The 14,094-nt window shown below is 41.2% G+C and overlaps 1 protein-coding gene and 1 long non-coding RNA gene across 3 annotated transcripts; one reads left to right on the top strand and one right to left on the bottom strand.

Annotated features, from left to right (window-relative positions):
• Window positions 1-249: 249 nt before the first annotated feature.
• Window positions 250-5,199, bottom strand: LOC111594931. 2 transcript variants are annotated; one of them, XR_002751159.2, is made up of 3 exons: window positions 5,186-5,199; window positions 3,817-3,914; window positions 250-299 (listed from the first exon to the last, which is right to left on the bottom strand). It is a non-coding gene; the product is annotated as an uncharacterized LOC111594931 (long non-coding RNA). The 2 variants fall into 2 exon arrangements; XR_002751160.2 differs by lacking the exons at window positions 3,817-3,914; window positions 5,186-5,199 and adding an exon at window positions 1,121-2,009 and having other exon boundaries at window positions 259-299.
• LOC111594930 (CD109 antigen) lies at window positions 4,430-13,806 on the top strand. Its single transcript, XM_023308423.2, has 7 exons — window positions 4,430-4,596; window positions 6,957-7,861; window positions 8,740-12,505; window positions 12,573-12,766; window positions 12,827-13,001; window positions 13,066-13,171; window positions 13,248-13,806. Exons 2-7 carry the CDS (start codon window positions 6,972-6,974, stop codon window positions 13,457-13,459), a joined length of 5,343 nt encoding a protein of 1,780 aa, XP_023164191.2. The 5' UTR covers window positions 4,430-4,596; window positions 6,957-6,971; the 3' UTR covers window positions 13,460-13,806.
• Window positions 13,807-14,094: the final 288 nt, after the last annotated feature.

The raw sequence follows: 14,094 nt of genomic DNA, 5'->3' as shown, positions 1-14,094 counted from the left end.
TTATTTACTTTTTATATTTATGCTTATTTCTTTTTGTTTTGTACTTTATGATTAACTTACTAGATCATTATTAATATTAATTTATGTATAGCTTTAATTATACGATTTCAATTTGTTGTAATTAATTATGCTTAACATTAAATTTGATATTAGTTGATGTTGTTGTTGGTTGTTTGTTGGTTGGTTTTGTTGGTTGGTTGGTTGGTTTTGTTGTTTTTGTGTTTTGTTCTAACGATTCTTCTCTTTTTGCTCTTTCTCTTTATTTAACCAGCTCCAGCTTTTGTTCTTATTTCTTGTCGCTATTTTGTTTTACATATAGAGAAAAAATGATTTTTTAAACAAACAATTTCATATTTATTTCGCTTTGTTTCTTTGTTAATTTCATATATTTTATTTTCTCTTCTTTTATTTTCGGGGCTTTCTTCTCGTTTGGTTCGCTTTGAATTTTATGCTTTTGCACAAAATTTAAAAATACATAAATTCAAAATAAAACGAAAGCAAACTCAGAAAAATGCCCGCGGCGTCTTCAAGTGCGTGAGCGAGAGCGAGAAAGAGAAGCTAACTCAAGGATGTGAAAAAGCAGCAGCAACATCATAAAAACTAAACGGGAATTCAACTAAATATAATTTTTACACTCATTGTCTCTCTTTCTCTCTATTTTTTATCGACGTCAGCATTATATGCTGCACACGTGCTAACAGCACAAAGGTTTGCGATGTGGAAAGAAGGGCGAGAGGCAAGTCACATTCAACTGCACCTCTTTGCTAATTCCTTATGTTTGTCGCGTTAAATTATTTTTTGACGTTATTCATTTACATGCGTAACCAAAAGCTCTTTTTCTCTCTCTCTCTTACACACACATGCAGACAGAGAAAGACATTCACACACACACGCAGCGAAACTGGGGGTCGAGGAATTTTTGGCTAGCAAACCAAAAATTGAAATATGCCACATTGACGTCCATGCAAAATACTCAAAAGCAAACGCACTCAGAAATGAGTCAAAGCTCAAATTATGGCAAGTGAATGTGGCATTTTTTTTTTATATATTTATATTTAATTTCATACACTTTTAAAAATTACGTACTAACTGGCGTCTATAACTAATGCTAGACACTAACCAAAAGAAATGGCGAAAAAACGGACACGGAACACAACAGAACGGAACACAGCAGCAACGTAAGCGTAAACGTAACGCAACGAAATCAGCGAGCAGACTGAACTAGCCGCTGTGCACTAAGCGAGCGAGTAGGCAAAAGCGAGCAGAGCAAAAAATAACAGGCTGACGCTTGCTCGGCCAACGGCGGCGGCGGCGACGACGATAGCGACGGCGACGTCGTCATGGCTGACTGATAAAAGTCGTACGGATTTGTTATTAGCTCATTGTTTTTGCTGTTGCTTTGAGATTGAAATTCGTTTGTCAGCAGTGTTATCAGCAGTAGAGGCAGCGTAGGCGACTACAGCGGCGGAAGCTGCTGCAGAGCAACGGCAGTTTGTTTACCCCGCAGCGACGTGCATGCGGCGACATTCGCAGTATGTTTCCGTCAGAATTTATACGCATATTCCACACATACTTATACATACATATCTATACACATATACATATATAATTAAGATAAAGAGCTCATTGCAGTATTTTAATACAAACATACAAGTCGGCGACAACGTAAAACGTTCACGAATCGCAGAAATGGACAAAGAGGGGACGACTACGTCTGCGGGGAGGGTGGCAGTGGCACTGATGAGCTGCCTAAAAGCGGTTGGCAGCGGTTTCGACATGATTTTTAGCTGGGTAGCTGCTAAGCTAATTTCGTTGCGTTGAAAACAAAAGACGCGCGCGCACTCATAAAGCTAACGCACAAAAATACAACAACAATGTATCATGTAATTTACAATTTGTAAATTTTTTCTTATTGTCGGTCAGAGTTTACAACTACTGTTGAGCGCGATAGATCAAATCGCATGTTATCGATTGTCAGCCGAACTCGATATCGATCGAAGCTTGCTATATACGTGTGAGGAAAATATTTTTTTTTTTTTTGATAAAGTTTGCGTTTTATTGGCAAAGTTCGAACCACTTGCGAGACAAATTGCCTTTTAGCGCAGCATAACGTCATCGGATAGCCATGACTCAGTGTCCCGGTCATAGTTTATTTACTGTTCACACATACAAACACACACTGACTGACTTACGAAAACGAGAACAAAAACAAAATTGACGCAGTCGATGATGTGATGCTGAGCAATTATTAATCAGCGGCAAACATAATTTTGTCATATCTAGCATTTTTTATTATACAAATTTGAGGAAGTGGAAGCAGCTAATTTTGGTATTATTTGTATAGCATACATCAGGTCACTCTTTAATAAAGACAGCTATTGGAAAACGATAAGAACTTACATTTTGATATGTTTGTATATGTATATGTATATATTAATATATATGCACACTCTAATTGAATTGATTAAGCTCAAAATGAATAAGAAGAAAAAACAATATTAATAACAATAGAATTGATGGGCCGCCTACACACACACAGCTGCGGCTCAGCTCTAAAGTTAACATAAATGACTTTATAGTGTGCGTGCGTGTGTGTGTGTCAGGCTGGATGACGTGATTGTCTCTCAGAGCCCGCATATGATTAAAACGGAAAACAAGATAAAACTCGTTGGAGCAAAGGAGCTGCGCGTATTCAGTTTGTTGTTGATGATACGAAGCGTTTGTCGTGGCAGAAGCTTCAGGGGGAGTAGCAGAGGCAGCAAAATACGCATGACACTCCTTGCCGCTGCCGCACACACACACAAGCACAAGCACGCGACACACCGACACGAGGTCACTCACACACGCACACATACACACAATCCAATATATATATATATATATGTATTGTGACCAACCGCGTCCCCTTCTTCAACCTTACTGAATAGCAATTATTAGTTGATTTTTACAATATTAATTTTTGTGACCAGAGGAGTCAATATACTCAACAATTTCAAGTCACGAGATTGAAACATACACACATATATACACATCTATATATGTACGTATATATCTGCTTTGTATGTGTATGCGAGAAATGGCAAACAATGAGTATATTGAGCGCAAATATAGTTACGGGATTTTTTGCTAGCTGCTCCCACTTTTTCTCCTATTTCTTCTTTATTGTTTCTTCTTCTTATTAGCCGCGATGACGACAGCGTGCGCGACGGTCGTAGCAGCAGCAGCGGCGGCGCCTTCGCCTTGCGCTTTTCAATAACATTTACATTTACACTTTGTACTATTTATGTAATAGTTTTTCTTTTTTTCAAACGCTGGCGAGTTTCATCTAGCCAGATGTGGCCTGCCGCATTGCACCTGCCATGTATTTTCAACAAATTATGTATATTTCACTTTTTCATTGGCTTTTTTTGCAGCTGGGTTTTCTTTCTTTTTTGTTTTACTACCAGAACTCTACACACACACGCACACATGCAATCGAGGCACGCACAAAACACACACACACACAAACATATACACTACGCGACACTCTCAATGACGAAATTCTTCGGATAGCGTTGACAACTCTAGGTTCTAGCTCAAGCTCCTCCGCTTTCAAGTATATGTGTGTGTTTCTGTCCGTGCGTGCCTGCGTTTGCAAGTGTATGTGTGTGTTAGTGTATGAGTATTCTGCTGCTGCTGCTTTTCGTCATAATTTTTTGCGTTAGCATAGAATTTTAACTCTGCACGTGCTCACTGCACATTAGCATACACAAATTTAATTATTATAACAATCGCACTTGTTTTAGCTGCATTATTTTGCACTCATTTCGAATTTACCTAGCACACAAAACACAAAAATTCGATTTTTTCCTCGCTGATATTTTCACGCGAATGACCTTACATCACACGCATACAATACACACACACACACACTCCTGAAATTATAGGCATTTATTGCCAGTCCAAGTTTGGTCGCACATTTTGCCCTTATAAAAATACTGAAATATACAGCTCGGTTTAACTATCGTTAGCCAATACTAGTGTCATATATCGATAGCATTAGACAGCTGTCGACTCTGAATACCTTTTAAATATATCGTATAAAAGACTAATGACAACAATTTAATCTCTGTTAACATGTTATTTTAATTGATTTATATTTATCTCATGCTTACGAAAACATAATTATTGGTAAAAGAAAACATTGTTGCATCACAACTTAATTTGCAATGTGATTTGAATTTTAGTTTTACAGCGAAATGGTCACAAAATTATTGTAAATATTTATTGTTTTCAATTATTTTGATTTTTAACAGTAGCATATATTTTCGATTTCAAAAATGTAATCGTGTTAATCAAGATCGATCCATTTGTGAAGCCCTGGCATGCGATAGTTAGGGGTGTGGTACGATAACTACACTCAGTTTCTGTTTGCACGTCACTAACATAAGTCATCGCGTTGCGGGTTCGTGTGTGTGAGTGCTTCGTGCTGTTGGTTTTGTGTTTTCTTAATTTAACATTTAAGTTAAAAGTTATATATTTTGTGTTGATTTTGTTATTACAAATAATGCGCCCGATTTCCAACATTGCTCGAGCACACATCAATTCATAAAACAGGTGAGTAATGGCTATAGCGCCTCGCAAAAGTGACCCGCCCAAAATGTTTGCTCAAATACCTGCGCTGCTGCTTGCGTTGTTATTATGTTGTTGTTGTTGCTCTCACATGGGCGTTGACCAAAAATTGAATAGTCAAAGCGTAAGCTCTTCAAATGTTAACTGCTCTATTTTATGCATTAGTTAAAACAAAACTATACAAAAAATGGCTGCAGTCTTTTTTCTGCAAGAAAGGCAGGCGTCTGCCACCTGCTGCCCAATTGGAAATTTGAGCCACGCTTAAATTTCTTAGCCCCTATACATTTTTGCATATTCGTGTGCCCAGTTCCTGCACGCATTTCAATTGCACTTTTGCCCTGCCTTACCCCTCGTTTTACACTAATTAATACCACTTTACATGAATGTGGACTTGACTATATATATATGTGTGTGTGTGCGCACTATGCTTCTCTACATCAGTAAAAGGGTGGATTACACTGTCCGTTGCTCTTGCAACAGCGTTCAGCTGAATTATTATAACCGTTTTTCTTCTCTTGCTGTGTTTATTTTCCACATCGGCCAGCGACTTCTGCTGCTTCACTGCGCAGACAACACACACACACACACGTTCATACATACATACTCTCACACATATGTACAAGTCGCACATACACACTCACAGGTAACTGACACTATCTTCTGTGTTGCGTGCTCTGTTGTTTTGCTCGTTACCGGCAACTGCCTTTCAAATGTTCTTCCCCTCTCTCTCTTTGTCAGGTTTTTTTGGCCGAGGGTCAAGTGCGCCCTGTATGCCGGGCACCTAATTGTCCTTGCCTCTCACCTTTTTACGCTTGTTTTTCTATGGTTGCCTTCAGATGTTGTCTTTTTACCTAAGGCAGATATTGTCCTTTATTATATTATTTCTTTTGCTGGCAGTTGGGGTGTTTTTTATGATCTTGATAAGCTGCTTTCCTTCTTATAAGGCTCAATACGTCAATGTCAAAAATTAAGTGCCGTTAAATTTCGCAGCTCTCAACAATCGCCATTTCTAGTTCCAAAGAAGTTTTGAATATCAACGGATGTAAAATTCCAAGCACTGCTCAAAATACATTAGAATATTAAAAAATACGGCAACGCTCTGCTATTGAAAATTGAGTGCAATGGAAATTAGGTAGCGATAATCGAAGATGCTAGTGCTCGCCCTTGCCTCTAGCAGTTCAACGAGTTATCAAATTTATGATCTAATGACACTTAGTCGCACAGTTGTCACAAATATGTATAGACGAATGGCTTTTAGAACCAAAGCTATCTATATTATACAAAACTAATATAAAAAAGAGCTGAAATCTTCATTTGCAAACACAAACAGATAGTTCTTATATGCTTGCTGTGTGATTCATATTATAGTAAATATAAACTAGGTGGCAACACTCTGTAACGACAATCAGCGGCTCGCGAGCTAAGCAAACTAAACTCTGCAATTATTGAGAATTCTAATTAATTGTTTCCATTTTCTATTTGTGTAATAGGCTTTTCCGTTTGCTTGTTGAATTTCCAATAACTAATGCCTAGGGCCTAATGCCAACGAATACTAAAGTAGGACGGCTCGTATTGTGTTGCGGAATGTGTCGTAAATTTTTAAAGCCTACTTCGAATTTTCTTTTCTCGCCATAAAAACGCTTTGGCACATATCCCATATCAAAGACTAATTGCGCGCCCACTTTGAAATGACATTTAACTTAAAATTTGACATCATTTAAATGTCGCATTTTGTGTGCGTAAATCTCTGTGCCTATGTGTGAGTGTGTGAGTGTGCGTGTGCTGTCTAAATCCATGCTGTTTGTATGTATGACACGCATGTGCATGGCTATGTATGTAGTTGTGTACCATGGCACTAGCCAGTTGGGAATTGCTATAAATAAGTATGCAGTGCCCTCTTTAAATACCCTTTGTAGTAGGGTATGCTAAATGTCTAAATGTATTTGTTTATTCTTATGACATCTCTATTCTTAATATGTGATTAAAAACGAAAGACGATTCCTCTAATCTACGACTGTGATCTGAAAGTGCGCTGTCTCTTGCATAACAGAGTATTCATGCTTCGTTGTTGCCCGTCTTGCACAGATGCTGTTATGTTAGTGGTTGCTGTTTTGGTTGCCTGAACAGCACGCGGAAAAGAACTCTGGGAGCAGACTAAACAAGAGCCTCAACAAACACACACACAGCGAACAAGATAAAACAGCTCAAGCATTCAGCTATATATAGAGTACCTTTATATAGTATATGTATATACATTGGGGACTTGCTAATTGATGCACTTCACTTTGCGCACTGATTGATTGACTTCATCTAATTTTTGGTTATTTTCTTTCTCTTTGTTCCAGTCAGTCACTATTTGGATGAGGATGCAACGCTTGTGGCATATGCTGCATGCGTTGCTGCTGCTGCAGCTGGTTGCAGCGCAAAGCGATAGCAGCTACTACAACGTACAACAGCAACAACAACAGCAGCAACAACAACTGCTGCAACAGAAACTACAACAACAGCAACAACAGCCTCTGCTGCCACAGCCCACATCAGCATACGATAACAATAATCCATTATATGGAACGAATCTCAATCCAAATTTGAATCCCAATCTAAATCCGAATCCAACTGTATATCGCAACGATGGCAGCTACAATGATTTAGGCACTCAGGATGACTATAATAAACGACTGAGCGGCGGCGGCGTTGGTGGCTATGATGACGACGAGCCCAGTTTGCAGCGTGGCAAGTCGGCGTACAATACGAAAAATATTTTTCTAGAGACATTGCATAATCGAGAGCCCACGTACTTTATTGTTGCCTCTCGCATGGTGCGTCCTGGCTTAATCTACCAGGTATCAGTCTCGATACTCCAGGCTAAATATCCCATCACTGTGCATGCCAGTATCTCGTGTGATGGCGTTCAAGTTAGTGGCGATTCCAAGGATGTGAAGGAAGGTGTACCCGAAACTTTGCTCATGCGTATACCGCCCACAAGTGTAACGGGAAATTATAGACTACGCGTTGAGGGCTTCTATCAGGATGTCTTTGGCGGCGTTGCCTTTTTGAACGATACGCGACTTGACTTTTCACAGCGCTCAATGACCATTTTTGTGCAGACCGACAAACCGCTCTACATGCAGGGCGAGACGGTGCGCTTCCGTACGATACCGATTACCACAGAACTGAAGGGCTTCGATAATACCATCGATGTCTATATGCTGGATCCCAATGGGCACATACTGAAGCGTTGGCTTTCCCGGTAAGTGATCAGTATTGATTGAGCCTGCTGAATAGATTTCTGCTTAATATATGTATGCAAAATATGTGTCTGTTAAAGAGATATATTTTGAACATAAATCAGCTGAATAAATCTGCTGAATATATATATGTCCGGTAGATAGCTGCTGAATAAATATTTATTGAATACATATCTGCTGAATACATATCTAATAGCTGAATATATCTGAATATTTGATATATATGCTGAATAGAGATGCTATAGCAGATGAGTAAAGATATATGTGCTGAATATATCTCCAACAATCTGCTTGCTGAATAGATTTCTGCTTAATATATGTATGCAAAATATGTGTCTGTTAAAGAGATATATTTTGAACATAAATCAGCTGAATAAATCAGCTGAATATATATATGTCCGGTAGATAGCTGCTGAATAAATATTTATTGAATACATATCTGCTGAATACATATCTAATAGCTGAATAGATCTGAATATCTGATATATATACTGAATAGAGATGCTATAGCAGATGAGTAAAGATATATGTGCTGAATATATCTCCAACAATCTGCTTGCTGAATAGATATATGTATGTAAAATATGTGTCTGTGCTAAATAGATATATTTTGAATATAAATCAGCTGCATATATATATCCGGTAGATAGCTGCTGAATAAATATTTATTGAATACATATCTGCTGAATACATATCTGATAGCTGAATAGATCTGAATATCTGATAGATATATGCTGAATAGAGATGCTATAACAGATGAGTAAAGATATATGTGCTGAATATATCTCCAATCTAAGTATTATCTGCTTGTAGACACCAATTTCTGTAAGATCTTGATGAACTTACTCACTCACTCTATCTCTTTCTCTCTCACTCTCAGTCAATCGAATTTGGGCTCCGTTTCGCTGGAATACAAACTCTCGGATCAGCCAACATTTGGTGAATGGACAATTCGTGTGATTGCCCAGGGCCAGAAGGAGGAGAGCCACTTCAGTGTCGAGGAATACTATCAAACACGCTTCGAAGTCAACGTCACAATGCCTGCGTACTTCTTTACCACCGATCCGTACATCTATGGCCGAGTTATGGCCAACTTTACCAGTGGTCTGCCCGTGCGTGGCAATCTAACGCTGAAGGCCACCATACGACCCATTGGCTACTTTAGCAATCAGGTGCTGAATGAGAAATTCCGTTTGGGTCGCTCGCCGCTGGAGCAAATGAATTTGTATAACGATCGCTTTCGCTATAATAATCCCAATCAAAATCCAAATCAGCAATTCAATGTACCCGCTCAGCTGCCACAGGATGGCGTGGATCTATCGCAGGAGTTGCTCTATCGCAACCAATATATAGTGGAGCGTAGCTATCAATTTGAGGAAGAATGGCCATTCTGGGTGCGCAAGCCGGAGGTACTGGATAACTATGATTCCTGGACGAGCAGCTATCGCAATAGTTTGCCCTATTTGAGGTACTTCAATGGCACCTTTGACTTTAAATGGCCGCTGCGCGAATTGGAGATGCTTGTGCCGAATATGGCCAATATGGAGGTGCTCATTACGGCGACTGTTGGCGAGAAATTCTATGATGAGATCATCAGCGGCTATTCCGTGGCGCGTGTCTACAATTCCAGTTTGCGTGTCGCTTTTCTCGGCGAATCGCCGCAGGTCTTTAAGCCGGCAATGCCTTTCACTACCTATCTAGTTGTGGAATATCATGATGGCTCACGCATCGATCCCTATTTGTTGCGCCAGGGTCTAATGGAGGTCAGCGGCTTCGTGGAGAGTCGCAATGGCGGACGCCGTGAGTGGCCGGCTCAGCGTTTGCACATGTCCCAGCAAACGGATGGCGTTTGGGAGCTGAAGATTGATATACGCCATGATCTGCAGCTGGATGAACGTCCACAGTCGAGGGACTTCCTCAATGGCATACAGAATATGCGCTTGCAGGCTGTCTTCGTGGATCCGAGAGGTGAACGCATTCAAACCGAATTGTTGCTCGTCGCACATTATTCGCCGCGCAATCAACACATCAAGATTACCACCAGTACGGAGCAGCCTGTTGTGGGAGAGTACATCATCTTCCACATTCGCACCAATTTCCACTTGGAGGAGTTCAACTATCTAATCATGTCCAAAGGCGTTATCTTGATCAATGATCGGGAGCCCATTGTCGAAGGTATACGCACCATTGCGGTGGTTCTTAGCGCTGAGATGGCGCCGGTGGCCACTTTGGTGGTTTGGAAGATCACCCAGCAGGGTCAAGTGGTTGCCGATTCGCTAACCTTCCCCGTCAATGGCATTTCACGTAACAACTTTACGGTCTACATTAACAATCGTAAAGCGCGCACAGGTGAAAAGGTAGAGGTTGCCATCTTTGGTGAACCGGGCTCCTATGTGGGTCTATCTGGCATCGATAGCGCCTTCTATACCATGCAAGCGGGCAATGAGCTGACCTATGCCAAAATTATAACAAAAATGTCAAACTTCGATGAGCAAACGAATGGCACATACAAACGCATTTGGTACTCCCACGAGGGTAATCCCGATGAGCTTGTCTATTTCCCGGCTTCCTCCTTTGGCGTCGATGCGAATCGCACGTTCGAGTATAATGGATTGATAGTCTTTACGGATGGCTATGTGCCACGCCGGCAGGAGAGCTGCAATCGCACCTTGGGCTATGGCGAATGCTTGAGTGGACGTTGCTATCGGCTGGATAAACATTGTGATGGAATCTTCGACTGCGACGATGGCACCGATGAGATCGGCTGCCGGGTTCAAAATGATACAGAGCTCTTGAATTATCGCAAATATCGTTTCAATCGCGTGCTGCGGCACTACGAGAACGTTTGGCTATGGAAGGACGTGAACATTGGTCCACATGGACGATTTATATTCAACGTGGATGTGCCCGATCGTCCCGCCTATTGGATGGTCAGCGCTTTCAGTGTCAGTCCATCGAAAGGTTTTGGCATGCTGAATCGTGCCCTGGAATACGTTGGAGTCCAGCCGTTCTTTATCAATGTGGAAATGCCAACGGTTTGTCGACAGGGCGAGCAGGTGGGCATACGTGTCACGGTCTTCAACTACATGACCACGCCCATTGAGGCAACCGTAGTGCTGCACGGCAGTCCGAACTATAAATTTGTGCATGTCGAAGAGGATGGCATCGTGCGCAGTTATAATCCAAGGACGAGCTTCGGCGAGCATCAGTTCTTTATCTATTTGGATGCACAAGGCACGACAGTGGTCTATGTGCCAGTGGTGCCGCAGCGACTGGGCGACGTGGATGTGACACTGCACGTGGCCACGCTATTGGGCACGGATACGATAACCCGTACACTGCACGTCGAATCGGATGGCTTGCCGCAATATCGTCATCAATCGGTTCTGTTGGATTTGTCGAATCGTGCCTATGTGCTGGAGTATATGCATGTGAATGTGACACAAACACCGGAAATACCTTACCAAGTGGATCGTTACTTTGTCTACGGCTCAAATCGTGCGCGAATCTCTGTCGTTGGCGATGTGGTGGGACCCATATTCCCAACGATGCCCGTCAACGCGAGCTCGCTGCTATATCTGCCCATGGAGTCAGCCGAACAGAATGCCTTCAGCTTCGCCGCCAATCTATATACGATTATGTATATGCGTCTGATCAATCAGCGTAACAAGACGCTGGAGAGGAACGCCTTCTATCACATGAACATTGGCTATCAGCGGCAACTGAGCTTCATGCGTGCCGATGGCAGCTTTTCGCTGTTCCGTTCCGATTGGAATAATTCGGCGTCGTCTGTGTGGTTGACCAGCTACTGCTTGCGCATCTTCCAGGAGGCCTCGTTCTATGAGTGGGAGAATTTCATTTGGATTGATGCCACCATCATTGAAAAGAATATGCGCTGGCTGCTGCAGCATCAAACGCCGGAGGGTGCTTTCTATGAGGTCACCTGGTTGCCGGATCGTAAAATAAATCGTACCAACTTTGCCAGCTACACAAGTTTACGGAATCGTAATATCACCTTGACCTCACATGTGCTCATCACCCTGGCCACCGTTAAGGATCTATCTGGAACGCTTGGCTCGCGCGTGGCGCTGGCCACACAGCGTGCCGTTGCTTGGATCGAACGAAATATGCAATTCTTAAAGGATACGCCGGAACCGTATGATGTGGCAATTACGGCGTACGCTCTACAACTCTGCAATTCACCTATTGCGGAGCATGTGTTCAGCATATTGCGGCGACATGCCAGAACCATTGGCGACTTTATGTATTGGGGCAATCAGGAGTTGCCGCAACCGCCGCGTAAACTGGAAAATCAGAAATGGTTCTCCCTGCCCCGACTGCCATATGAATACGATTCGTTAAATATCGAGACAACAGCGTATGCATTGTTGGTCTATGTGGCACGTCGTGAGTTCTTCGTGGAACCGATTGTTAGATGGCTGAATGCACAGCGTTTGAATGAAGGCGGCTGGGCATCCACGCAGGATACTAGCACAGCGTTGCGTGCCTTGGTCGAGTATACCGTACGTTCACGTATACGTGATGTGTCCTCATTAAGTGTGGAGATTGAAGCATCCTCCCAGGGTGGAAAGACACAGGAGCTGCGCATCGATGACACCAATTTGGCCAGGCTACAGAGCATTGAGGTTTGTGGGCGATGGGCAAATTGTGGTAATTGCTTTATTAATTATGTTATATACTTTATCGAAACAGATACCTGATGCTTGGGGTACCATTAAGGTGCAGGCCAAGGGCGCTGGCTATGCTATACTGCAGATGCATGTTCAATACAATGTGGATATAGCCAAATTCCAAACGAAGCCACCGGTGCCAGCATTTGGGCTGCATACAAATGCCATATTCCATGGCAGAAATCAGTCTCACATCTCATACGTAGCCTGCCAAAAGTAAGTTGCACTGCTCTACATTCCTCCTGAACTATAATTCATCTTTGTACATCATTGCAGCTGGGTAAACACACAGGAATCGGAACGTTCGGGCATGGCTGTACTGGATGTGGCTATACCCACTGGCTATTGGATACAGCAACAGAAACTGGATAGTTATGTATTAAGCAATCGTGTGCGCAATTTGCGACGAGCACGTTACTTGGAACGCAAGATTGTCTTCTATTTTGATTATGTAAGAGCTGAGCTGAGATCTTATATGTGTATATAGATTTAAAATGATTGAATTATACTTACAGCTGGATCAGGAGGATATCTGCGTTAACTTTACCATAGAGCGCTGGTATCCAGTGGCCAACATGTCACGTTATCTGCCTGTGCGCATTTATGACTACTATGCACCGGGTGAGTTATAAGCTGAATTTATAAATATATATACATTTATATATAATAATGATACATTTCCTTTACTCCTACGCAGAGCGCTTTAACGAATCCATCTTCGATGCTCTGCCCACATATCTGCTAAATATTTGCGAGGTATGTGGCAGTTCGCAATGCCCCTACTGTTCCATCTATAATGTGGGCTGGCGGTCTTCGATGTCCTTCTCGCTATTGTTCTTTAGCGTATTTATTTATCTGCTGCGCAGTCGTACGCATCTAGTGCTCCAAACTCTACATCTGTTTACCTAGACGAGGTCCATCCATCCATCTAGCCACCCACCCATGTCTAACAACCAAACACAAATTATGTTTAGCTTATTAGCTTTGAATTCGAATGAGTGTTGAGTTTTTATAGTTGGATTTATTATTTCAGTTTTGTTTTTATTTTTTTTTACGAAATTGCATTCCGTCCTGACGTTTATTATATGTTCAACTGCTAGCAATTTATTATTATTTTGTAATCAACGTTTAAATCGTAATCTCGAAATATGTACAAAAAAAGAAAAAAAAACTGCATCCAAATGGACAATTGCTTTTGTAATTTGACCAACCACAGAAATGAAATATCAAACTTTATGTACACAAACCATTAACTTATATATAGTTATATATATATAGTAATATTGTAAGCTATATCTATCGAATCGAATCACGAAAAGAATCTCTTTGCCTTATCTTCAACCGCTTTAAAAGCCACTTTAAATGAAAGCTGAAAAAGTGAAGAAAAAAAGTAACAAGAATGTGTCTTTTATATAAATCACAAATTGCCTTTACTAGATTTTAGAAATCGATAGTTTATATATATAACTTTTATATTTTTAAATACTGCATGCATATCAAATTTTTAAATCTTATAACATTTAAACTGAACAATTTATAAAAGC

Source organism: Drosophila hydei, unplaced genomic scaffold, assembly GCF_003285905.1.
Source record: "Drosophila hydei strain 15085-1641.00,03,60 unplaced genomic scaffold, DhydRS2 tig00008114-arrow-pilon, whole genome shotgun sequence".
NCBI lineage: Eukaryota > Metazoa > Arthropoda > Insecta > Diptera > Drosophilidae > Drosophila > Drosophila hydei.
This window is presented reverse-complemented; position numbering and strand designations above follow the sequence as displayed.

Excerpts from the sequence above, each read along its gene's own strand:
- LOC111594930 (XM_023308423.2), top strand. The coding sequence starts at position 6,972 with ATGAGGATGCAACGCTTGTGGCATATGCTGCATGCGTTGCTGCTGCTG. Across the intron at positions 12,506-12,572 it reads CCAGGCTACAGAGCATTGAG|ATACCTGATGCTTGGGGTAC; the intron begins GTTTGTGGGCGA and ends TTATCGAAACAG. Across the intron at positions 13,002-13,065 it reads TTGTCTTCTATTTTGATTAT|CTGGATCAGGAGGATATCTG; the intron begins GTAAGAGCTGAG and ends TTATACTTACAG.